The sequence below is a fragment of the Pelophylax lessonae genome, assembly GCF_965119305.1.
Source record: "Pelophylax lessonae genome assembly, chromosome: 5".
Classification (NCBI taxonomy): domain Eukaryota; kingdom Metazoa; phylum Chordata; class Amphibia; order Anura; family Ranidae; genus Pelophylax; species Pelophylax lessonae.
In genome coordinates, this window is record NC_138772.1 from 410,512,530 (window position 1) to 410,539,496 (window position 26,967).

The window sequence follows — 26,967 nt, forward strand, 5'->3', positions numbered from 1 at the left end:
ATGAATGGTGTCAGTGGGGGAGGAATAGTGCCCCAACCTTTGTGTTAGTGGGGGAGGAATAGTGCCCCATCCTTGGGGTCAATAGGGGAGGAATAGTGCCCCACCCTTTGTGTCAGTGGGGGGAGGAATAGTGCCCCACCCTTTGTGTCAGTGGGGGGAGGAATAGTGCCCCACCCTTTGTGTCAGTGGGGGAGGAATAGTGCCCCAACCTTTGTGTCAGTGGGGGGAGGAATAGTGCCCCAACCTTTGTGTCAGTGGGGGGAGGAATAGTGCCCCAACCTTTGTGTTAGTGGGGGGAGGAATAGTGCCCCACCCTTTGTGTTAGTGGGGGGAGGAATAGTGCCCCACCCTTTGTGTCAGTGGGGGGAGGAATAGTGCCCCACCCTTTGTGTCAGTGGGGGGAGGAATAGTGCCCCACCCTTTGTGTCAGTGGGGGGAGGAATAGTGCCCCAACCTTTGTGTCAGTGGGGGGAGGAATAGTGCCCCATGGGCCAGATAAAGGCAAGCAAAGGGCCGCATACGGCCCCCAGGCCGCAGTTTGGAGACCACTGGTCTAAATAAACAGCTCTACCTCCAGGATTCTGTCTTACATTACAAAGTATTGTGACAATTTGTATCCGTTTTGCTAAATTGACACTGTTTTATTTTGATTTTGAAACAATTTTCAGTTCATACAACAGTTTTTGTAGCTCAGACACTGACTGTCAGCTCACTCATCAGGTCTATTACCAGTTGCTTTCTTAAAACACCTGAACTGGGAATGAACGCCACGAGCATATTTTTTCTTTTTCTAAAAGTTATGGTAACCCTTTCCAGTAAACTGGAAAGAGCAGGTTTTAGGGACCCCCATTCTTGTCTCTTAGGTTAGCAGAAATTTAATCTACTTATATTTTTCAATCCCTGCCTTCATTTGCACACAGACCACCCTAGATAATGCCCATATGTGATGCTGAGCTTTTGTGATCGAGGGGAGGACCAGGGACAATAAAGTCTGGGGAGAAAATAGCTGGATGTCCTCCAGCCAGGAAATGAGGCGGACTCGGATATACTGCATCTAATGTACGCCATGGGATGTTCGCAATTTAGTGAAATCGAAGTAAGTGATTTTAGAGCAGAAGAGGCACTTGTCCATGACTGAAGGTAAGGCTGGAGTTCAAGCTTTGTGTCCCCAAACTATTTTTTATTTTTTTTTCATCCAAGTCCTCTTTCCAGGAAAGCACAGGTGAGAACATGACTCCACCCCTAGAGGTAGAAAAAACAATAGTTGGATGTTAAACAACGCTTGCCGACAGTACATATACGACGGTAAGGAGGCTCTCCTGTGCACAATCACGTACCTGTACATGATTCTGCACGTCTGGGGCGTGCCGCCTGCGACCTGCTCTTGCTGTGATTTGACAGAGCGCTAGCCAATCAGCGAGTTTGGCAGACTCTGTCCGCTGGGACCTGCCAATCGTTCCCGAGAGAAGCAGAATGGCGGTCTGCCGATGTAAACAATGCAGATCGCCATTCTGTGAGAAAGGAAGGTAGTGATCCTGTGTTTTTGCTAAGCAGGAACACGGATCTCTGCCTTCCCATGGTGAAAGCACTCCCTAGGCACACGTTTAACCCTTTGATCGTCCCTGATGTTTACCCCTTCCCTGCCAGTGTCATTAGTACAGTGACAGTACATATTTTTTTTTTTTTTAGCACTAATCACTGTATTAGTGTCACTGGTCCCAAAAAAAATTATGTCACTTCGTATCCAATCAATATGCGCTTATTGGGATTTTTTCTTTTTACCAAAAATATGTAGCAGAATAAATTGGACTAAACTGATGAAAAAAGTTTGATTTTTAATTTTTATTGGATGTGGTGCTTTTTTTTTTTTTTTTTTTTTTTTTTTTTGTATGAACATTTTTTACACAAGGGTTGAGATAAGATCATGTGGGTTTAATCTTAACTTGTCAGAGTACAATGCTGCAGCTGATGCAATGGATAAAAAAATCGCAGGTTAAGTCAAGGAACAAAATGCTGCAGGTAAATATTTAATGCTTTCAGCGTATTCTGTATACAAACTTGTGGCATAATCTATATAATCTATTTTTTACAGTTTAGGAAAGGGTGTAAGTTTTAGAATTCGGCTCTCATTATTAAAATATTTTAGTTATAATATTGTAGCTCTGGTAGAGCTAGAGTCCTTTTAAAGTGGTTCTAAAGGCAGAAGGTTTTTTTTTTTTTTTTTACCTTAATGCATTCTATACATTAAAGTAAAAAACCTTCTGTGTGCAGCTCCCTCCCCCAGCCCCCCTTATACTTATCTGAGCCCCATCTCGATCCAGCGATGCAGTCAGACTGCCGCAGTACTGAATGGGAAGAACTGAGTTGTGTATGGCCATCCTTAGTGATGATGAAAGCATTCATAGGTTGGAAGTGTTCTCTACCACCCCCCCAAAGGAAGTTCCTAATTGTCCTTGGGATTGAATCCTGGGCAGATTGGTTTTAAATAGTGGAGAGAGAACAAAATGTTTGTCCGTTTTTATTGCTGTCTGTGCCCCCCATTAAAGAGATTCACCCTCCTTGTTTATTCTGTTTTCCATCATAATTGAAAATGAAAGTAGAAGAAAATCTCAAATGTTAGGTTGTCCCCAGAAAAATAACAGAAGGGAAAAAGTTAAATGTGGACAGTACTTCTGGAGACCTGGGGGACCCCCAAGGAATTCCCATAATTTGAACTATTTCTTCTCACTTCCTGTATAGCTATGGGACAGGAAGTGAAAGGGAAATCTCCGTAATGGGGCACAGATGACAACAACAAAATAACCTGACAGAGGTTATAACTCTATCTAAAATGGGGGGGGGGGGGGTGAGGGTGAAGCTTTGCCTATAGTTCTTCTTTAGCAAATAGACAAGCGAGTTCTCCATGAGTGCTGGATACTGCTGACTTCCACTTCCATGGAGTTTTCATAGATAAACATCACAAGTAATTTGCATTTGGTGTTTGCTAATAAAGCCAATAATCTATTCCTGAATGAACACTACCTGTTTATGTGAGCCTGTGTGTTGGAAGTTATCTGAAATAGTGAACAAATTCTGACATGGTTCCAAAATAATCCCATTTTATCTTCATCTACTGTGGGAAATGCCCTGGGAACAGGTTTCCATGGCTACATTGGTTAGTTTTTGTCATGTTTTGTCATAGCGGATTAAAGGATAAATTCTCATAACAATCTCTTCTCTACACTCCCCTCTTACAGCATTTTTGTAAATGATCGTACTTGCCAGTAACAGCAGAATTACAGGTAAATTCTTGAGGGGCGGAGAGCCACTGTCAGATTAGAGGTGAACGTCATGCCCAAGAGGGTTAAGGCAGTGCTGGAAAAAAATTATGGCCACACAAAATATTGACCGAAGAGGAGGTTCAGTGCCGCTCCGTGCAATACCACTGCAAAGTGCAGGCAACCATACTATGTTTTAATAAAAAAGTTTTGACATTAGTGTGCAACCATCTTTTCCTACAACGCAAGCATACCTTTAATTTCCATGCAAATCAAGTGTGATGAGGTGATTAAACTTCCCTTCCCTACACCTCCCTCCCTATCACTTCATTCTATTAGTGCCGGTTTCCACTAGTGCGACTTGACACATGTCAAGTCGCACAGCAAGTCATAAGCCATTGATTTCAATTCGGCCCGTTTCCACTGCCGCGACTTCAGTTGCGGCGACTGGAGCCGGCTTCAGTGCGACTTCCCTCTATAATGAGGGACAAGTCGCACTGAAAGCCGCAGTTTACTTTCGCTACGAAGTCGCGCTAGAAGTAGCACGACTTCGTAGCCGCGGCAGTGGAAACAGAGCCTTACTGAAGTTCAGATATGTGCATTTTCTCCATCTATATAGCTTTATTGCTTAAAGTGGTCTTTAACCAGCTTTTTGTCATTGCACTCCTACCCACCTCTAGCAGTTAGGATCATTTTTAATTCTTTAATTTACTCCTCCTTCTTTTTTTTTTTTTTTGGAGAGCCTTCCCTGCACATCGTGGTTTCTCACCCATGTAAGAATGAGATATTCAGTTAAAGTGGAACTTCACTCTCCCAATCAGCATTGATTATTTTTAATCCTCTTGTTACTAGCATTAGTAAATAGGCAAATATATCATCATTTAATTGTAATTTTGTTTTTTTTATTTAGTTACTTCCTGGTTTCTTGCCTAGGCAAATGTTATACATCCCAGGAGTCTTCAGGAGGGGAGGGGTTTTCTCAGCTAAGCACACTCTCCTTCATGCATGCTTGAAGTAAGGGCAGATGGATTCCAGGAAGTAAATGCTACATGAACCATTTGACCTTACTCAAGATGGCCACAGCCAGAAATGCTAGGGGGTTGTTTTTCAAAGTGATTTCTCAACAAAATAAATCATGGAGAAATGGATGAAGGGGGGAGTTTGCTTTGAATATTAATAATGAATGAAATGTTTTTTGTTTGTGGCATGCAAGTGCCTCATCAGGAGGAATGGTTCTCTACTGGTTCGTTTATATTTTTCTCAAGTCGTCTTCCAGGACAGCCCATGAGACCTAGGGCTCCTCCTAACAGGACAGGAAACACGTTAACCCCACCAGATAAAAGGCGGTCCCCCAGTCCTCACACTTCAGTATTAGTGTTTCCTCCAGACAGGAGGTAACATGTTTCCTGGTTCTTTGGTCTCATGGTCTGTCCTTTGGAGACTTGAAAGAATCTTACTTACCTTCTGCTGCTCAGTGCGATACCTCTACTTACAGGTTAGTGGTGGCTGCTCTTTCTCCTGAAACGGCCAGAACGGTTGATGGCATCCTAGGAAGCAGGAGGGAGTCTATTCCGATCCATGTGATGTTTTGGCAGCGGGGGAGGTGCTCAGACAGTACACATGCACTGAGGTGTGTTTGCTGTTCCCTTTGCAGGCTTTCCATTTTTGGGCGCGTGCGCAGTGCATGCCATGCATTTTCTGGCTGCTTAAAGTCCCGGGCCACCTGCAGCTGCCCTGGCGGAGTGATCTTCCTTCACTCAGCTCCCCACTCAGTAGTCGGACTGAGGGCGATAGAGAGTGAGAGGCTGTGAGGTGGCAGGCAGCTGACAGCATCCAGGAGGAGAGGTGAAGCCAGAATTCATCATGGCTGCTGCAGTGTTGCTGTGTGTTATTAAGGCTTTTCAGCCGGGGGATCTGTCTGCTAATACCCCGCTGAGTGAAGTGGGCAGATGACAGATCCATGTCCACTACGCTTATGCAGAGCGGACCTGGACACAGCCGGTCTGCTCTAAGGATTACTGGTGTAAACAAACTGGCTGTCTGTTTACACCAGACTGTCCTCCAATCCAATCCTCTAGAGGGGAAGGGATTCACTTCCGTTTTCGGTTAGCGAATCAGATTTGAGGTATGCGGGTGTAAAAGTCCCATTTAGATCCATCGCTTTATAGTAGTGAATGGAGGGTTAGATCTGCTCCACCTGAAAAATGGACAGGTGGACCTGAGCAGACCTGTCGTGTGAACCCAACCCTTACATTTTCCCTTTAACTGCTTGCTCCACGCCGGCAGTACATTTTCTGCAGCAGGGTGGCATGGGCAGGCTTGATCACATACATGTATGCAATACAATCTGTTCCAGGTTAGGGACTCGCAAGCGTGTGCCTGCTGCTAACCCACTCTGTTATTGGCTACAGTGGGATTTTGTCAGCAGGTCCTGGCCAATGATTTATGGCCGAGACATGCTGATCAGCTGTAGCCAATCACAGCACAAAGTCCTGTGTTTACGTACTCAGATCAGCAATCTGGCTATTTCTTCTCCCAAAAATAGCCAGATCTATAAAAGCAGCACATGTTACACACATGACTCTCAATTAACCCCTTTATTGCCCCTTGATGTTAACCCAGCCAGTTCCATCAATATAGTGTACACTGTATTGGTGTCAATATTGATGTCAGTGTCAATTAGGCTAGCCATCGATGGTGACAATGTTACTCAGTTTAGCAGGGACCGGCAAAGATATGGACCATATATGTGCAGGCAGATTGTACACAAGTGATAGATCGACTTGTCCTGCCTTTCCCATTTTTACATGTGCTTATTGTTTCAAGGCGGGGTCTAGGGAGGGGCCAGGGGCAGGATGGGGCTGAAGGGGCCCTATCAGGTAGGCTGTACAAGACCCCATGATTTCTGTCAGCGACCCTGATTGTGGAGAGGAGTGCTCTATTGTAAGACTCTCTAAGAAAACAAATTGGGATGGGAGAGGAGGTGTTTGTGAGAAATCTTTTGGGTGGGATTTGACTATCCCGGTCAGGATTTTTTAAGCCAAAGCATGGCAAAGGTTTTTGTCTGTGGCACACAGCTGGGCAGAATGTTGGAAAAACCGTATTGGAGTCCTTGTATATGTAGCTGACAAGTTGTGTTTTTAGCTAGAAAATGAACTTTTTTTTTTTTGTACATGGATTCAGGCTTTTTACTCTTGTTGTGACATGACTTTCTCTGTACTTTCTCTATTTGACCTTCTCTGGGAAGCCTTTCTAGTGCTAATTACCCATGCCTGGACAGGAGGAGCTGCCAATTCCATTGTCTGCAGTCTTTACATTTTCTTGGCTCCGAGTCAGAAGTTGTAAAATCCTGCTTCAGATTCTGCTTATCAATTCGGGTTTTCAAATCTCCCCATGACAAAAAGGCCTCGGCTAAAGATCATGATTCCAGACCATAAATATCTTTCTGTATATAGCTGGCTACACATTACACATTTTTCTTGTTCAATTTCCTTTAGATTTACCCTTAACTATGTAGTGCAAGGGCCTGCCTGATTGCATTAAAATTGAAAGTGTTAAAGTAATATTAAAGTCTCGTTTTAAAAAAAAAAACCTGTTATACTTGTTCTTTGCAGTGGTTTTGCACAGAGCAGCCCAAATCCTCCCCTTCTCGGGTCCCTCAACAGTGCTCTTAACCCCTCCCCCCCACCGGTACCCAAGCAGCCGTGCTTCCGACCCGTGGCCCCCCAATGCTGTACTGTAAAGCAGGCCTCGACAATCCCCGGGCGCCAGGTCGCATTTGCGACTAGAATTAGCGACCTGGCGCCTGGGGTGCCCAGCAGGAGGTGTCCTGTCCCTTTTGCGTCCCCACCTTCTTTCCCGAGTGCACGGACTTCCACGCCGTCCATAAATTGAGGCCCCGGCTTTTCGGCCTTCTTCTGTGAGATGAGAGGCTAGGGGAACTGGCGCCCTCTTGTGGTGGCCGGGAGTAATGCATGTTCTCAATGCCTTCCCTCTCATCTGCTCTTTGGAAGGAGATGGGAAGTTTTTGCAGGCTTTATCTCTCTGTCCAGTTACCTTTGCTTAAAGGTAAGTGGACAGGGAGTGTGGTTATTATTATTAATTTATTTTTTAAATTTAATAAAAATAAAAAAAATTCGGATCAGATAGCATCGGATGGAAAGAGACAGACAGTCTGTTTCCATCCAATTGCGCTATAGAGGAGAGTGGGGTTCTAGTCGTATTTATGTGTAAATTTAGTATCCATTTTATTAAATAAAGCTTGGTTGTTAGTTTAAAAAAAAAAAAAACTGGCTCCTAACTTTTTTAGCTGGCTCCTAGATTTCAGGCAAATTTGTCAAGCCCTGGTGTAAAGGCAGGTTCCCACAGGTGTTGGCTTGTGTAACAGCGTTGTGTACTGCAAGCTTTTGAAAAGCAGTTGCAAAGCTTTCAGCAAGCTTCAAGCAGCTTTTTTTAGTTTCACTTTGTGAATATTATGCCTCGTTTCCACTGAGTGGTACGGTACGGTTCGGTTCAGTACGGTACGGTTCGGTACGGTACACATTGCGTTTCCACTGCCAATAGTACCCTTTTCATGATAGGCGTGGTGTAGCTGGTCACAGCAGGAAAGCTGTGATAGACGATTCTCTGTCAACCAATCAAAGTTCTGCAGAGTGTAGCTCCACCCAGTTGGTACAGGTCTAATGTGCTTGGTACCCCAACGAAAGGGTACCAAAAAGTGGTACGGTTCGGAATTAGGGTACCATTCATAATGGAAACGGCATAAATAGTGTACCGTACCGAACTGTACCAAAAAGCTCAGTGGAAACGCGCCATTAAATACAGATCTTAACTTGAGTGTTTACTAGCATTTTCACAACCTCCCACTCGCCATAGCATTCCTTTACTTGGGCTATTACACCCAGAGGACCAGAGGGTCTGTCTAATCATGTGACAACTGATTGACTGCCACAGTGGTCACATGGCCAGGAGCCGACCATTAGTACAGATGAGCAGTGAGCATGTTTACAGCACATAAACCTATGTTGCCTATAGACGCAAATGTGCAGCATGTGGATGTTAAAGCCCACCCTTTTTGTTGCTGCAAATATGCATTTTGTTAATGGCAACAGAATAAAAAAAGAAAAGCTGCTAGCAGGGTTTCAACATGCTTCCCTTTGTACTAAGTCTTCTAACAGGTTGTTTAACAACCAGTACTCTACTCATGTTAAAGGTCCATGCACACTGGGCTTAAACACTGCTGCTACAGAAGTTTTGCATTTTGCCTGTAGAAGAAGTTCAATGTTCTCCTAAGAGTCCACGCACATTAGGACCTTCTGGTTTATGTTTTTGAGAGGAGTTTTCTGGAAGAAAAAAACACTAAACACGTCTAAAAACGTGTACAAAAAACGCTCTATATGAGGTTTTTTTTTTTTTTTTTTTTTTTCTGCCAAGGGAACTGGCGTTTTTAAGTCCAGTGTGCATGGAGCCTAACTGTGTTTTAACCTGATTAAACTGCAGCAGGAAAGCTTGCTGAAAACTCTGCAAATGCTTTGATCACAGGGCGGCACTGACAGGATCAGCAGTGGGTATTTTTAGCAATTCTCTAACAGATATACCAAAATGCCTAAAGTTTTGATAACAGGCTAAATGCAAAATGGCTGCTGTTAGGGTTTACATACCCTTTAATCTATCACTGGTTCAGAATAAAGCTAACATTATAAAGCCTGCCATACATGACTCTGGTGATTTAAGGCCAGTTCACATTGGCGCGGTGCAGTTTGACGGCATCGCAGGTGCAGCACAGTATACTCACAGGTTTGATGTGGGCTAGCTGCAAGTGGAATTTTGGTGCCCTTTCAGAAAGCACACCAGAACTGAAAGATAATAGAAGTCAATGGAAAAACGTTGCTAACTGCACCAAATTTATTGGTGCACTGCACTGCATCTGCGGTGCGGTCAAGCTGCACCACATCAGTGTGAAAGGGGCCTAACTACTGGCAGGGAGCTCAGGTGCACCACCCAACTCTTTGGAGAGACTGACAGTTGATGTGCCTGTACAGTGCACCTAGCAGTACACAAGCAGTCAGGACTTGGGCAGTTGTCCCTTGATGCATGCTGCTAGGTGCACTTTCCATCCGCAGCAGCTGTTAGCCTTTCTATTAAAGGAGAAGTACAGCCAAAGCTCGTTCTACACTCCTGTGACCCATTTTTAGCTAAAGCCCACTGTTGGCTGATGTCACAGAGCCGGTCCCGGGTCGTGCAGGATAATGAAATCAGGATCCACCTACATGCCTTGACCAGTACCTGGCTCAGCCTCTCAGCGAGCTGCTAAGAGCCTGAGCTGACTGCTCCTGCCCCCTCCACAGCCTGCCCCTGTTTCAGTGAGCGTGGAGGAGACAGAGAGCTGGTGACTGATAGTCACTAGCTCTCTGCTCAGGGAGCCCTGAGAACAGAGCAATCAGCCTTGTTTGATCGCTCGGTTGTCATTGTTAGAGCTGGCTGGGGACAGATGCAGCATCATACTGATGCTGCATCCACCTAGGTAAGTATGATTCAGAAGAAAAGCAAAACCCCCATACTTCTCAGGTTTTGACAGGCTGCATGGTGTACCTGTGCCTTCCGCCCCCAACTAAAAGCCAGAGCCCGGTGCGCCAGAATTAAACACCCAGTGTGCATGGGGACTAATAGTGCAGACCCAAAAAATGATGCCCGCTCCAGCCTAGAAAGACCCTCTAGCTCAGGCATATCCAACCCACGGCCCTGTACCGCAGGCAATGCGGCCCAACGGCCGCGGAACTCCAGACAGTCTCCCGCGGTGTTGCCAACCGCCCGTTAATTTACGGGCAGCCCGTAAATTTCAGCCCGTTTTCAGGCTGCCCATAAATGCCCCTTACGGGCAGTGGTGACTGTAAAAAAGATGCCTGCCGGGCTCGGGAAAGCTTGTACAGGCTCAGCTGGGTGGGCACATGCACAGTAGAGTAATAGCGCCGCCTGGCGGCATTTTTAAGTGAAAGGCACAATCGTTTTCGGTGGCGCCTCGCTGCCACAGCAGAGAAGGAGTCGAGGAAGACTGGCTCAGAATGAGGAGGACAGACACTCATCTGAGTGAGGGGGACAATATTACAGCCATAAAGGGGGCAGAGGTTGGAGGACACACTGATGTGCCTGTGGAGGGGTGAGAGGGGCACAGCATAGGAGGACACTAATGTCTAGAGGTAAGATGGATAGGAGGAAACTACCATGTCTGCGCAGCCTCTGACCAGCTCCTGTACCCATAACCGCAGCCTCTGACCAGCTCCTGTACCCATGACCGCAGCCTCTGACCAGCTCCTGTACCCATGACCGCAGTCTCTGATCATCTCAACAATTATCAAATCACTGAAGTGGTCATGGAGGTTAAAGTGTTCCTTTAATATCTCTCAGAAGAAGTAAACCTCTGTATACTGATTCCATTTCGTTTGATCAACCTCTAGTTGTGTTAAATTAGTGTGGGAAGGGCACAGCGGCGCTTTATTACCGTACTTATATACCTTAACTATAGTATATATTTTATATGCGGCCTGAGAAAATTTCTCTACACTCAATGTGGCCCAGAGAAGCCGAAAGGTTGGACACCCATGCCCAGCTTCTATAAATTTTAGTGCTCCTTTCTGTTACTGTATTTTGTAAATATAATTTTTTTTTTGTGTGTGAGCAGTGAACAAAGTCACCCCCACACAGCACAGGGGGAGATAGAAGAGAGCAGATTGCACTGCAGGTGGTGGGATTCCACAAGTCTGATACCATGGGAAAATTCTGTACAGAGTATACAGCAGACAAAGGGAGTGCTAATGTAGCAATTTCTAATCTGACATGTTTTCTTGTTTCTGAATGGTTTTATGAATGTTCACCCTGACTGCACTTAGTTACAGTTTACTGCTATCTGTATGTCTGTACAGTTTATGGTGTGGAATATTTGTGAGGGCTTCTTTTTTTTTTTTTTTTTCAACATTTAGGGAAATTATGGGTAAAGCACACATTTATTATGTATTAGCCCTCTTGCACACTGCAGCCTAAAAAATGCTCAGTACAGTAATCCCCCGCTACATCGCGGTTCAGTTTTTGCGGTCCCGGTAATTTGCGTTTTTTTTTGTAATGTTATTTTACTATATAAATCATTAAAAATGAAAGATTTTTGTGTTTTTCATGGCTCTTGCTCTGTCTCTAAGTATCTTTTATGTGTTTAAATGAGTTTCTATTGTTTTAAAAGTGTGTTTAAAGACCTTAAAATGCTTTTACACGTACAGTGACAGTAAAAAAATCATGCCTACAATGCATTTTAATAGGGTTTTTCTATTTCGCGGAATTTCACTTTTCGCGGCTGGGTCCGGAACGTAACCCCCGCAATGGAGGGGGGTTTACTGTACAGTTTTTTTTTTTTTTTTTGTATGAGCTAAAATAGAGCCCATTCATTGTAATGTGCCTATGCACACAGGTGCGTAAATGTGCGCCGCGTATTCTTCAGTAAGAACAAAATGGAGAAATCTGCATTTTTGGACAGTAATTTGCGCCTAATGCGCACACGATCATACTGTTAATCTGAAAAAAAATTTGCATACTCAGAGGCGCGAAAATACGCAAATGTGCGCTTTTCAATAAGACAAAAATTACGGCTGAAATAGGAGATGCTCAAACAGGAGTATCGTGTGCAAGAGGCCTTATGGTTGGTCATTTCTCTTTTTTTAAGGTAAATGCACAAGTGTTTCGGGCAGCCCCATTCGTGTCAGTCGGAACGAATCCACTGCACACAATTTGACAGTAGTGTGGGTGCCGGTGCGTGGCTCCGAATGCACACTGTCTGTTTTGGGGACGGGGCACCTGCACGACTATCAGATTGGGAACAGCTGCTAAATGGGATTGCCTGCATGGTGATTCACACAACACCGGTGTGTCCCTGTGTGGACAGGTGGGGCGCTTGCAAGGACATACGCAATAGTACCTGTATGTGAACAAGGACTTGGAGACCCCATCACAAACTAAAAAATTGTGGGTAAAGCACAGAACAATAATTTGAATGCTAAATGCTTTTTGCGGTGTTTTTTTTTTTCATTTCCAGAACATTAATCAAAAAACAAAGATGCAATGTGCCTCTGAACTTGCTAGCAGATTTGGCTTTTTCAACATAGTCTGTTCCCTAGCACAGCCCCCTTCTTCCTTGCTCATCCTATCCCTCTCCTCTTTTGGAAGGGTCTAATTAACTGTCTGCCTGGTTGTCAACTTCCCTCACCACCCCCCATAAATGTTTCTGTAGCTGCTGAGGGAGGAGTGAAGGGGAAAACTATAGAATGTTGCATTAGTGACAGCTCTGAATTTGCAGTGTCATGGCTGATTAATCCCCCTATGTCTGTTATCCTTCACCCAGGTTGTTCCAAGTCACTAAATGGACAAGCCACTATTTATTTATTTTTTTTCTGGATCACATTCCATGCCTCACCATTTCTTCTGTTTTGTAACACAAATACCGGATTGCTATTATTATGAAAGCATGCTTGGTGATCTCTCTGTTATTTGCTCTGTCTGCTTGGTCTGTGTCAAATCTAATTACTAATTAGTTCTCACCTGTAGCGCACTAGACTGAGAGACTTGGGATTGTGGGATATATAGTTTCTTCATAGGAAATTCAGGTTCTCTCACTACAGACAGAGGTCATGCATTAACCTGTGCAGTGCCATGTCTTGTTTATGAACACAAACCTAAAATTCTTACACATGTTAAGATTTACAATGAAACTACATTTTTAATGCATATCTTATGCAGGTGAAAAACCTAAAGCACAGTTAGGAAGGTTTATAATGCCTTTAGGGATAGGTAAACTGCAATATAAAAACATTTTTGGGTTTAGATATGCTTTGTGTACATCCATCGTTAGAGAATTATGGTGGCTTTCATTGCCAGCTGCTTCATCTGAAAATGCTAACTTTCTAGCTGCTGTTCTGTTGTTTTCACTTTTCAATACAGTCTGAATCATTGACCTTTGTGACTTAAGAACACAAAGATAATATAATACAGAATACCAGTCCTTGGCTGATGGCTGCATTTTATTTTTTCAGACGAAGTACACTTTCTGCAGATGCAGAGAAGGAGCTGGGCAGAAAGGACGGGCATGCATAGTAAAGTTAGGGGTTTTTCATGAGTGCCTGTGACAGTTCCTCAATTCTATTAACCCCCGCCATACCAATGATTACAGTGGGATGAGGACTGTGCGGGGGACTTCCTGTCCTAGGATGACATTGTTACAACTATGTAGATATACGGTACAGTGATTGATATCAACCTAGGACAGGAAGTGTGCTACTGACAGGATCACCAAGGGGGAAAAAACCTTGAAGAGTCAATGCAGCCACCACAATCAAGTACTGGCAAGCTGAATTGTATAAAAATGTGTTCTTGGGTTTAGATACGCTTTATCAAATGTTGTTTTTGTCTTGTTTTGTTTTTTCATAATGTTTTATTGAAAGGTTTGGCATTTATTGATTACTTATTTATCCAAAATATGACTAAATATCTGTTTGTGCAAAATAAATAGTTATTTTTCTTATTGTTTGCAGGTCATCTTTGAGTGTGGACATAGTCTCCATGTAGAGGTAAGCAGTTATGGCTTCTGCCAGAAGGGCTAGTCTAAGTTAAATCACAGGCTCTGGGATGATTAGCATCTAACATACCGTACTTCTGTTTTTAAATTAGGTTTCCAGTGCTATACTAACTTTACAGCGGTGCAGTACTCCACTCTAGAACAGTTCAGTCTCCTACACAAATGTGGACTAGAAGCTATGTCCAGGCTTCTTTTTAGTCTTTCTGTTGCATTATAGCCTTTGTTTTATTCTTATTTGTTTTTAGCACTCTAGCACCAGTTGTAATTGTTTGGGTTTGTTCGCACGGGGCGCTTTACTGCAGGCCCAGTGCAGGTCTGTGTTTTCCCAGCAAGAGAATGCACAAGTGCATTTTGAGACCTGCATGTCCTATTACAACACAGTGCTGTATGCTGGGTGTCCAGTGCGCCTCTGTGCCTTTTATGAGGGATGGGCTCCCTCCAGGCTCACCTGCCCTCTGCCTGTTCATTATAATGAACACAGATAAACATCTATTGGTACTTTGATTCACAGCCTTGCCTTTGATGCCCTGTCGCTTAACACGCTCCCACTGGCCCGCAAAGCCCCGCCTTTTCTATCCCAATGTTTTTTCATTAATCCTTAACAGGGGTAAGGGCCTATATTGCACGGCAATTTTGTGTATTCATTATAATGCATGTGCATTCCACTGTGAAGGCTCTTAGGACTACAGAAAATACTGGGCCTCTGTAACATACGCATGTATTTGTAAAGGAGTGCAGACTAAACCCCTGTTTTTAACACATACTGTTATGCCCCATACATGTGCAGATTATCTGAAGACTTTTGTCTGCAGACTTACCAAAACCATAAAATATGAGGTCAAACCTAAACACTTTCGATTTGTATGCAATCCGGCAGGCCCTTGCACTACATAGGCATTAACTCTATGCAATGGCATGCACAGTTCACCCTGGTGTGACACACAGTGGACACACAGTGGAGCCTCTTACCAGATGTCTCTAATAACTTGCGTATCTGAGATAATTCCCCTCGTTAAATTGAATAATGATGTTGGTATCCTCCTGAGTGTTCCCCAGACTATCAGTTTATTCACTCTTCCAATGATATAGCTCAGCTTGTAGCTCCAGTGCATACCATGTAATGAAACAAATGAACCGCCCGTAGTGTATTATCCTTGGTTTATTAGGAAAACCTAGGCAAATGTACTTACAGGAAACAGGTCTTGGTATTGGCATGTAAATGTGGAGCCTTTCAGTATCCTGTGTCCGGCTGCAGCACGGACACCTCGGATGACGTGGTTGGCAGGCGCGACACGCCTCCTCTCCAACGCGTTTCCTCTGAAAAGACTTCTACTGGGATAGGCTTCATATACACTACAGCTCCTAAACTTGAGTTTAGGAGCTCTTGGCATTTTTTACCAAAGCTCCTAAACTGAACTCCATAAAAGTATGTGTGTCCATGTACACATAGGCGTTTAGGAGCTTCTGCAGTTAGGGGAGCGTCAACCTCTCCTAACCTTCCTCTCCTGAACGTGGAAAAATCATGTTCAGGATAGAAACGTTTTAACTGCTGGCCACAAAATGCGATTTTGATGCGTTTTCCTGTAGCCTGCGCCCAGCAGTCAAAGTAGGCTATGTGTACATGAAGGCCTTATTCTTTCAGTAGCCACAGCTCTTTGTGGATATTGATTGCTTTCCATCTGGCACTTTTTACACTTCAGCACCATCTGCTGGCCAATAGGGTTACACATCCCTTTTGTTCAGTGTTTGGCACACTTTTTACACCCTAAATGAGCAGTTAATTATCCCCATTAAGCATGAGCTTTGCTCGAAATTGCGCCTAAATCAATCAACTAGGCTTTTATCAAATTCACTGCATCAAATGCTAAAGAGTAGAATGGGCTCAAAAATTTGGATTACAGTACAAAGAAGAGAATGGGAACACCGACTGCAAAAAAAAAAAAAAGGAAGGAGTGAAACAAGGGAAACAGACAATAGGTAGTAGGGTGTGGACCACTAGGTCTGTATGCTGGTATTGAAAAGGTTATTAAGCCAAAACTCAGAAGAAACGTTTCCCAGCAGCGGGGTGTACAGGCTAAAATAATTAGGAGTACTTTAGACCATTATCCAGAGCAGTGCAATAGAACAGTAGGGAAAGGTGTATGAAGCTGATCAGTGTTGGGAAAAATAGGTTAATTTTGTCAGTGTTGAAAAGTAGGTAGTAGTAACCCCCTTTATTGGCACCCTAATGTTAACTTTTTAGGTTTAATTTTGTAATATGATGACATTGAACCTTCTAATTTTATAACAAATTTACTACAAGTAGAGCATGTTTCACTTAGTTAAGTGAATGAGTTGAAACTGAACTTTAACCACCAAGTCATATGTGATCAAAAGTTATTTTCTTTTTTTTTTTCTTTTTTTTTTTTTTTTGTCCTTGCAAGTGATCTTTAATTGCAGTTTCGCTTTGCTTCACCCAAATTGCTAAGCTCAGTATTCACTTACTTTGCAAAATGAAAATGCTCTATTCCTTTAGTAGCTCAACTCTAATGTTTCCATAACTGGCCTTCATGACTTCTTCTGTTTTGTTTTAGACTTTCATAGAATGCATTAGAAAAAAAAACACCTGTCTTTACAACCACTTTAACTTCTTCCGGCCCGCGCTATAGCCGAAAGACGGCTACAGCGCGGGCTCTAATTTCCGGTGGGCCATCTTTAAATGGCCTCCCAGTGACAGGCTCCCCGCGCTCCCGCGAGCGCGCATCGGGGAAAATCTGTGTCGGTCGTGTCCCTTGGACACAGCCAATCACAGATCGTGGTGAATGGCCAATCACATCGGCCATTTACCACGTGATCGGACCCTGCAATGAGAGATGATCTCATATGTAAACATATGAGATCATCTCTCATCGCCAGCTCTCCTTCCTCACACAGACTGCAGTGTGAGGAAGAGGAGAGCCGATCGGCGGTAAGGGGACACAGAGGAATGTAATCAGGGCACTAATCACCAGTGCCCTGATTACACAAGAGGGAAAAAAATGCCGTAAGTGCCCGCCATCAGTGCCCACAATCAGTGCCCATAGTGCTGCCAGTCAGTGCCCACCAGTGCCTGCTCATCTAGGCACTGATGGGCACTGAGTGTGGGCACTGATGGTGCTGCCCATCAGTGTCGCCTCTCAGTGCCACCTCTCAGTGCCCAGCAGTGCCACCTATCAGTGCTCATCAGTGCGGCATATTAGTGCCACCTCATCAGTGCCCATAAGTGCCACCTCATCAGTGCGGCCTCATCAGCGCACATCAATGAAGGAGAAAAATGTATTTATTTTCAAAATTTACTCACAGAAAATAAGAGAAAACTTTTTTTTTTTTCAAAATTTTCTGTCTTTTTTTCTTTTTGTAAAAAATAAAAAACCCAGAGGTGATTGCCACCAAAAGAAGGCTCTATTTGTGTGAAAGAAATTATAAAAATTTCATATGGGTACAGTGTAGCATGACCGCGCAATTGTCATTCAAAGTGTGAGAGCGCTGAAAGCTGAAAATTGGCCTGGGCAGAAAGGGGGTAAAAGTGCTCAGTAGGCAAGTGGTTAATGAACCTGCCCACAAAGGATCCTATAAAGTAAAGATTTAAAGGCAGATGAAATAAACATTTCCAGGATCACATTAATAGGTTACTGGTAAATGTTTTGAAGATGTTCTAGTTTAAAATAGTTAAAATCCTATATACATGAATTTCTACTTTGTGACTCTGTACTGTGACTGAGTTGTGAGGAAAAATGTTGTGCTTACACTTAGGTTCAGACTGTTCTGGCTTGTATCACCAATCAGTATAAACCATGAATGTGTTTGTCAGTGCAGACATGTAGTGCTTTTTTACATAATTTTTTTTTCTTCATAAAATAAAGCTTACCAGCATCCTATGCAGGTGCATCTCTAAAAATTAGAATATCATCAAAAAGTTTAATTTATTTCAGTAATTTAATTCAAAAAGTGAAACTCCAATATTCTTTAGACTCATTGTTACAAACAGAGTTATATATTTCAAGCATTTCTTTCTTTTTATTTTGATAATGGCTTGCAGCTAGTGAAAACCCAAAATTCATTACCTCCAAGTATCCAAGCATATTAATGGTAAGTTGAATGGAAAAAAAATGTGCACAAGCAACAGGGATAACCGCAGCCTTGAGAGGATTGTGAAGCAAAGGCCATGTTAGAATTTGGGGGAGATTCACAAAGAGTGGATATGGCTGGTGTCAGTGCTTCAAGAGCCACCACACAGAAGTATCCATAAAATGGGCTACAACTGTCACATTCCTTGTGTCAAGTCACTCCTGAACCAGAGACAACATCAGAATCATCTTACCTGGGCTAAGGAGAAAAAGGACTGGACTGTTGCTTCGTGGTCCAAAGTCCTCTTTTCGGATTAGAGTACATTTTGCATTTTATTTGGAAATCAAGGTTCCAAAGTCTGGAGGAAGAGTGGAGAGGCACAGAATCCAAGTTGCATGAGGTCCGGTGTGAAGCTTCCATAGTCAGGGATGATTTAGGGAGCCATGTCATCTGCTGGTATTGGTCCACTGTGTTATATCAAGTCCAAAGTCAGCGCAGCCCTCTAGCGGGAAATTCTAGAGCACTTCATGCTTCCCTCTACTGACCAGCTTTATGGAGATGCTAATTTAATTTTCCAGCAGGACTTGGCACCTGTCCACACTGCCAAATAGACCAATGCCTGGTTTTAATGATCATGGCATCACTGTGCTTGATTGGCCAGCAAACTTGCCTTACCTAAACCCTATAGAGAATCTGTAGGGTATTGTCAAGAGGAAGATGAGACCTCAGACCCAACAATGCAGATGAGCTGAAGGCTGCTATCAAAGCAACCTGGGCTTCCATAACACCTCAGCAGTGCCATAAGCTGATCGCCTCCATGACATGCCGCATTAATGCAGTAATTCATGCAAAAGGAGCTCCGACCAAGTATTAAGTGCATGCTATACTGTACATAGACATACTTTTCAGTAAGCCAACAATTCTGTATGAAAAATCCTTTTTCTCCTCTCACCTTCCCGGATGGCAACACATGAGATGAGAGGCTCCACCCTACAGGAAATACAATCACTTCACCTGTTTAAAAGTCCCCACCTTTCCCCTTGTCCCTCCAGTATTGATTGTGTTTCTCCCACAGCGAAACTTTTTTTTTTTTCTCTCAGACCAGAAGACCTGGAGAGTCAGATGGTACCCCTGTGAGGCAGATTTAGGAACTTTACCTGCACGCCTCAAGCTTTCTCAGGTCACCTCTTGATGTGGGACAGCCTGTTCAGATACAGTGTGGTGGTGCCTCCGCTTTGGTGCTCCGCTCAGCAGCTTGGGTCTCCTCCTATCTTCCCCTGCATACAGAGAGTGCCATGCTGTGAAGGGCCGGCTGCACATCAGCAGCAATGAGGGGTGGATTCAGTGTGCTCCAAGCCTCATCCTGAAACCGGAACTTCGGGTTTGAACAGGGAAGAGGCAGGGCAGAGGAATTTAAGCGCAGAGGAGACCCTGGATCTGCATGGCGACAGGAAAGTGACAGGCTCTTCAGCTACCAAGAGCCAGAAGGCTGCTAAGAGCATGAAGCCCATCTGGACCCACCTCATGGAGAAGGAGGATGGAAAGACTGCACAGTTGGCTGAAGCCAAGAGTAAATCAGGGTCTGGTAAGTGCATTTTTCTTTTTAGGGGTAATACCAGTGTCCGGCTTTAGTCCCTGGTAGTCCCCGTGCTCCCCAATTCGTGGGGGGGGGGGGGCCTGTGGCCAAGCTTATAAGAGGACAGGAAGAGTGACAGTTTACTTGTTTCCTCTTCTCTTGCAGAATCCCCAAGTGGAACCCAGGAGGCCTCTGACAAACCACCCCCTATATCCGCTAGCACTAGCGCCTCTAAAAAGTGTGGTAATTGTGGGGAGAGACTGTCCAAATCTCACACTAAGCTTTTGTGTTATAGGTGTATTAACAAGTTTGCTGGTAAGGAGGCCCAGGGTTAATGAAGGTTTTTCTTAGGGACCCCTACCGAGGAAGACGTTGGAGCCATACGTTCGTCGTAACGCGTATAGGGGGGCGGAGCTTGCGTGACCGACGCCGAACATCTCTCTAGTGACGCACGCTATCATTGCCATAACAGCAGGCACGGCGAAGTGCCCTGTCCATACCTCCGGAGGTGAGATGCTGGAGTGCCAGTCCAGGAGTCAGATATCCTCAGTATATGCCTTTGCTGGCCCGTCTGGGTCCTATTTGGAGGTGAGAGGCCAATCTATCAGGTGGAGGGATTTCACAGATTGGTGTTTACTTTTTCACAAAATTGCATCTCTGATTTGGACACTTGGACACTAATGCACAATTTATTGGATTTTGAGCACAATCTCATTCCTTATGGACTTTAGATATTGATTATATTATCATCATTTGAGTTTATTTGTGCACGTCTGGCGCAGCACGTTTTTGTATTTATATTATTTATTGTGGGATGTGAACACGATTGGTGTATGCTGCCGGCTATATATGTTTTACATATTTTTATGCACAGTGATATTTAAGCACTTTTTTAGTATATAGTTCACGCACAGTGTTTCTATTTAGTTTGAGTGGTATATCACATATTTGGTTTTGCGCTGATAGTTTTTTGTTATACATTGGTTTTGTAATACAGTAGTAAATGTTTCTTTTATGAATTCTTCATTGACACAATTATTCAACTCCTTAAAGACTACCACTCCGAAGAACAGAGGTTCATTGAAGTGTTTTCAATCAGGTATTGAAAACACCTGTGGATGTCAGGGAGCAGAAATAAAGCCTAATAAGCACCAATTAGGCAGCTTTAAAATGACTGTGATACTCAGCTCCTTCTAGACATTTACTGGTGTGGTTACAAACATGGTGAAGTCAAGAGAATGGTCCAGGAAGACAAGAGAAGAGGTGATTACTCTTCACAGGAAGGGCAATGGCTATAAGAAGATTGCAAATATGTTAAACATACCAAGAGACACCATAGGAAGCATCATTCGCAAATTCAAGGCAAAGGGCACTGTTGAAACGCTACCTGGTCGTGGCAGAAAGAAGATGCTGACTTCGACTGCTGTGCGCTACCTGAAGCGTAGAGTGGAGAAAAGTCCCTGTGTGACTACTGAGGAACTGAGAAAAGATTTGTCAGATGTGGGTACTGAAGTTTCTGCTCAGACAATACGGCGCACACTGCGTAATGAAGGCCTCCATGCCAGAACTCCCAGGCGCACCCCCTTGCTGTCTCCAAAGAATAAGAAGAGTCGACTGCAGTAAGCCAAAAGTCATGTGGACAAACCACAGAAGTTTTGGGATAGTGTTCTGTGGACTGATGAAACAAAATTAGAACTGTTTGGGCCCATGGATCAACGCTATGTTTGGAGGAGGAAGAACAAGGCCTATGAAGAAAAGAACACCTTGCCTACTGTGAAGCATGGCGGGGGGTCAATCATGCTTTGGGGCTGTTTTGCTTCTGCAGGTACAGGGAAGCTTCAGCGTGTGCAAGGTACCATGAATTCTCTTCAGTACCAGGAGATATTGGATGACAATGTGATGCAGTCCGTCACAAACCGGAGGCTTGGGAGACGTTGGACCTTTCAACAGGACAATGATCCCAAGCATACCTCCAAGTCCACTAGAGCATGGTTGCAGATTAAAGGCTGGAACATTTTGGAGTGGCCATCACAGTCACCAGACTTAAATCCGATTGAGAACCTCTGGTGGGACTTAAAGAAAGCAGTTGCAGTGCACAAGCCTAAGAATGTGACTGAACTGGAGGCTTTTGCCCATGACGTCATGGGCGAAGATACCCGTAGATCGCTGCAAGACACTTGTGTCAAGCTATGCTTCACGTTTAAAAGCTGTTATAACTGTAAAAGGATGTTGTACTAAGTACTAAGATTGAATATCACTTGGGGGTTGAATAAAACTGATAATGATGTGAGCACAGAAAAGACATTTGTGGTTATTTCATTATAAATGTTATGATATATTTGTCTGACCTACACGTGCCTCTTTGATTTAATTGTAAGCAGGATGACTGAATGATCAAAATCAATGTCAAACTGGCCAAAACAATCAATTTCAGTGGGGGTTGAATAATTTTGAATAGAACTGTACTCTCTCAGGGTCCAGTACTGCACCCCAGGCCAGAGTTCTTCCAGTTGATAGCCTGGTTAGTGAGCGCCAGATCCTTAGATAAAAGGCTGTTGAGACAGAGTGATACACACTCCTCCTGAGCAGAAAACCTGTAACGAGGGAAATGTACTCTAAGGTTTGGAAAAACCTTTTGTACTTGGCACAGGCAGAAGTGGATTTCTTCCAACTCCTGTCCCTGTAATCTTAGATTTCCTACAGGATGGGGTAGAGAAGGGTGTGGCGGTCAACACTCTTCGGGTACAAATAGAACCGCTCTCATTTTTGTTTTTTGTTTTTTAAACCCGAGACTAGCGAAAGAACCTTTTTGTTCAAATATGTTTGACGGCCAGAGCTACCCCGGTCACAAGAAATAGGTTTCCACCTTGGGACCTGACTAGGGTTCTAGAGGCCTTATCTAGAAACCCTTTTGAACCTATTGAAGAGGATTCCCTTAAGTTTTTGACCCTAATAGCCTTCCTATTAGCTGTCACAACAGCTAGAAGGGTAGGGGACTTACAAGGTCTTTCTTTTAAAGAACCATTTTTGTTGATCCTCCCAGATAGGATTATCCTCAGGCCAGATCCTCTATATCTGCCCAAAGTAGCATCTTCCTTTCATAGGAAAGGAGATCACTTTGCCATCATTTTGTGATAACCCTAAGAATGAGGTGGAAAAGACATTTCATTGTTTTGATGTGAGTAGATGCCTCCTAACTTATTTACAGAGGACCAAAGCGTTTAGGAGAACTAATCCTCTTTTGATCCTCTACTCTGGACCAAGGAAGGGAATTCAAGTGTCTAAGCCAGTGGTTTTCAAACTTCGGTCCTTAGGTCCCACTAATAGGCCAGATTTGCAAGATAACTGAAATACATCACAGGTGATATCATTTGCTGCTCAGTGATTGCAGTATTCTAGTCTGCTTCTCCCCAAGGTAATCCTTAAAATCTGGCCTGTTTGTGGGTCCCGAGGACTGGAGTTGAGAACCACTAGTCTAAGCCTTCAGTCTCTAGGTGGATCAGACAAGCCATTACCATGTCATATGAGATTTCAGGGTTTCCCGCACCAGCAAAGCTGAAAGTACATTCAACCAGAGCACTGGCAACCTCCTGGGTTGAGAAAGCGGGAGCTTCCTGGGAACAGATTTGCAGTGTAGCCACCTGGTACAGCCAAGATACCTTCATGAAGCACTCCAAAAGGTACTACAGGCTGTGGTCCCACCCTAAGGTAGGCCTGCGGTTACTTGATTATCATCTCATGTGTTGCCTTCCTGGAAGGTGAGAGGAGAAAACCGACGGTTAGACTTAACGGTAACAGTGTTTCTATGAACCTTCCAGGACGGCAGGCCTACTTCCCACCCAGTTAAAGGGTGAGGTAAAGAATGTAAACAATAGGTGGCGAGTACTCAAGTGAATGTATACCCCTTGTGGACCGGTTGGGAGAATTACTTTTTTACAACTGAGGGTCAAGGGGAAGGGTGGGGCCTTTAAAACAGCTGTGAACTGATTGCGTTTCCTGTAGGGTGGAGCCTCTCATCTCTCATGTGTTGCCGTTTTGGAAGGTTCGTAGAAACACTGTTACAGGTAAGTCTAACCGTCGGTTTTCTCTTTTGTTCATTGATGGACACAGCTCCTGGTATTCATAATCATTGGTTTATACTGCCAGTTACAGGAGTAGGACACTAGGCAACAAAAAATTCTGGCTACACCCATGGGCAGTCCCAAGGGGTATACTCCCTCTCTCTGCTATAGCCACATTTTTATGCCTAGTCAGGAGTAAGGACCTAGTTCCTTGCTGGGATCTTTGGTCCTGGCAAAATTTTTTCGAAAGGAAATTTTTTTTCCTACCTGGATTTTTACTGTGAGATCTACAATTAACTTGCGGACTTGGGCGATGGGCTGGATAACTAGATCCAGTGGTCACCCCAGTCTGGTCAGCGAACGCGCGCAGACCTCCACTCTGGAGGTGTTTCATCAGCTATGTCTCTAGTGGGGTACCCCCAAGCTGGATCTGTTGGCGTCTCGGCTCAACAGAAAGGTGAAGTGGCTTGGTCAAAGGATCCTCTAGCCGACGCCACAGACGTACTGGTGGCTCCGTGGGGTCAGTATCTGCTGATTTACGCCTTCCCTCCTCTCAAGCTTCTGCCAAGACTTCCTCGCAGGATCGAGGCAGAAGGAATTCCAGTCATCTTGGTGGCTCCAGACTGGCCTCGCCGGGCTTGGTACGCCAATCTGGTGCTGCTGGTCACCGATGTTCTTGGAAGCTTCCTGTCAGGGAGGATCTTCTGTCCCAAAGTCTTCCATCCTGCTTTACAGTCACTGGCTTTGATGACTTGGCTGTTAAACCCCTATCCTTCAGCACCTTGCGTTCATCTAAGTCAGTGATTCCTACCCTGTTGAAAGCTAGAAATCTACTCCTAGGAAGATGTACCATCGTACATGGAAGACGTACATTGCGTAATGCGAGTCTCTTGGGGTTCCTCCTCGCTTCTCGTGGCTTAGGTCTTAACCTTCCTTCAACGGGGGGGTTGAACAGAAATTGGCCTTGAGTACCATCAAGGGCCAGGTGTCGGCTTTGGTGGTCTTCTTCCAACTACCTTCGGCCACACACTCCCTGGTGCATACGTTTCTTCAGGGTGTCTGACATTTGGGTCCTCTAGTGCGGGCTACGTTGCAGCCTTGGGATCCTAATTTGGTGCTTTCAGCTCTGCAGTAGCCTCCTTTTGAAAATATTTGGGAGATTCCCCTGCTTATATTGTCCCAGAATGTGGCCTTTTTAGCGGCTATCACTTCTGTGCACAGGATATCAGAATTGGCAGCATTATAATGTTGTTCATGTTACCTGGTGATTCACAGGGATAAGGTGGTTCTTCTCCCCTGTCCGTCATCCCTTCCAAAGGTTGTCTCTGACTTTTATTTGAATAAAGATACTGTGTTGCCTTCCCTGTGTCCCAGGCCTAAACATCCAATGGAAATTTCCTTGCATGCCTTGGATTTGGTCCGGGCAATTAGGGTGTATCTGGCAGCTATGGAGTCATTTAGGAAAGTCAGACTCTATTTGTGCTCACGGATGGACCTCAAAGGGTCGTCCGCTTCCTCTGCCACCCATTTTAAGATGGATCACAGAGACGGTGGTTCAGACCTATTCTACCAAGGGTCAGGTTCCTCCTTTCCCTGTCAAGGCGCACTCTACAAGGGCGCTTAGTGCCTCCTGGGCCTTTCGTCATCTGATTGTCAGTGCACACTTGTACAAAGTTTTATGAAGTGGATGTGTTGGCATCTGCGGATGCTTCCTTTGGCCGCAAGGCTTTGCAGGCTGCTGTTTAAGAGGGACCTGATCCTGAGGATGTATTGTTTTTTTAGGTGGGCTCTGGTTATTTTGTTGAGCCTGTGTTGCCTGGTTGGCTATTGTTTAGCCTTGGGGAATTTTTTGGTTGTTCCGACCCTTCATGTTTAACACTGCTTTGGGATGTCCCAATGGTTATGCATACCAGGAGCTGTGTCCGTCCATGAACAAAAGAGAAAATTGGATTTTTGACTTACCATAAAATCCATTTCTCTGATGATCATTGAAAGGCACAGCACCCACCCCTCTGTGGAGTTGTAATTCCTCTGACACTGCTTGTAACAAAACTGAGTACCTATAGCAGAAAGAGGGAGTATACCCCCTGGGACTGCCCATGGGTGTAGCCAGAATTTCTTTATGCCTAGTGTCCTACTTTTGTAGGGGGGCAGTGTAACCCAATGGTTATGAATACCAGGAGCTGTGTCTGTCACAATGAACATGAGAGAAATGGATTTTATGGCAAGTCAAAAATCTTTTTTTTTTTTTTTTTTTTTAAATTGGTCTGACTTTTCGGTTTTCACTAGCTGTAAGCCATAATCCTTAAAATTAAAAGAGAAATACTTGAAATATTTTACTCCGTGTGTGATGATTCTATAGAATGAGTTTCACTTTTTTAAATTATATATTCTTTTATTTTTTGAGATGCACCTGTATGTGTTGGTACTTTTTTACATTTGTACTGTTAACGTTTTACATTCCAATACCGTTTAAGACCCTGAATTTTCAGCCTAGTTTTCTTTTTAATGAACTATGCCTACTTTCAAGATGTTTCTTTGCAATTGACCTTGTGTGTGTGCTTCTTTTTTTTTTTTTTTTCCTAAGCTGGTGAAGAGAAATATTAGACTGCATGATGGAACCAAACTATTGTCAAGACATAAACGAGAATGGATTATTCCACCTGTTTCAATTAGAGAAGAAATGGACAATTCTTACAAAAATCCCATTGCAAGGGTAAGCATACTAACTTTGTACAAATCAATGTTCAGTATTCAGCTTGTATGACTGAACACAGTGGGGTTGGTTTACTAAAACATAAAAGTGCAAAATCCTGGTGCAGCTGTGCATGGTGCAAGCTTCTAACTTCAGCTTGTTCAAGAAAACCTAAAAGATTGGTTTCAATGCACCAGATTTTGCACTCTCCAGTTAAAGTAAATCAAATCCAGTGTTTCTCAAACCTGGCCTTTAGAGTGTCTCTAGTTCACAAAGTTTAGATAGTACATAAGTAATTAAATTACACAGCTGAGACCAGGCTACTCTATCCCTAAGCTGGCCGTACACTGATCAAAATTCAGCCTGTTCAGCAGGGACCTGCCAAATATAGGTTAGAGTTTGGCTGTTCCCGCTTGACAGAGTTTGATTGTTTGACTTCTGTCAAAGGGACATGATGGGACTCTTCATCGATCAGCGGCTGGCCATTGTATTGTCATTGGATTTGTGTGGACGGAGGATTCGCTTAGTTTTTTCTTTAGCCCATTGGCTAAAAGGAAAAAAAAAAAAAACCTCTTTGCCAGCTTTACTCACTGTATCACTGTATGTGAGACTGAGACTTTAGGACAAGTTTGGGAAACTTAAGCTCATAGTTTAACTACCTCCCACCCGGGCCATTGTAG

The 26,967-nt window shown here is 44.0% G+C and overlaps 1 protein-coding gene across 2 annotated transcripts in view; it reads left to right on the forward strand.

The window, feature by feature from the left end:
• The window catches only part of DSG2 (desmoglein 2), a 104,830-nt gene that overhangs the window by 16,005 nt on the left and 61,858 nt on the right, over window positions 1-26,967 (forward strand). For both annotated transcript variants that reach the window (XM_082259740.1, XM_082259741.1), the window contains exons 2-3: window positions 13,826-13,861; window positions 26,180-26,308. In XM_082259740.1, coding sequence (XP_082115866.1) covers window positions 13,826-13,861; window positions 26,180-26,308 — 165 coding nt within the window. The remainder of the gene's footprint in view (window positions 1-13,825; window positions 13,862-26,179; window positions 26,309-26,967) is intronic.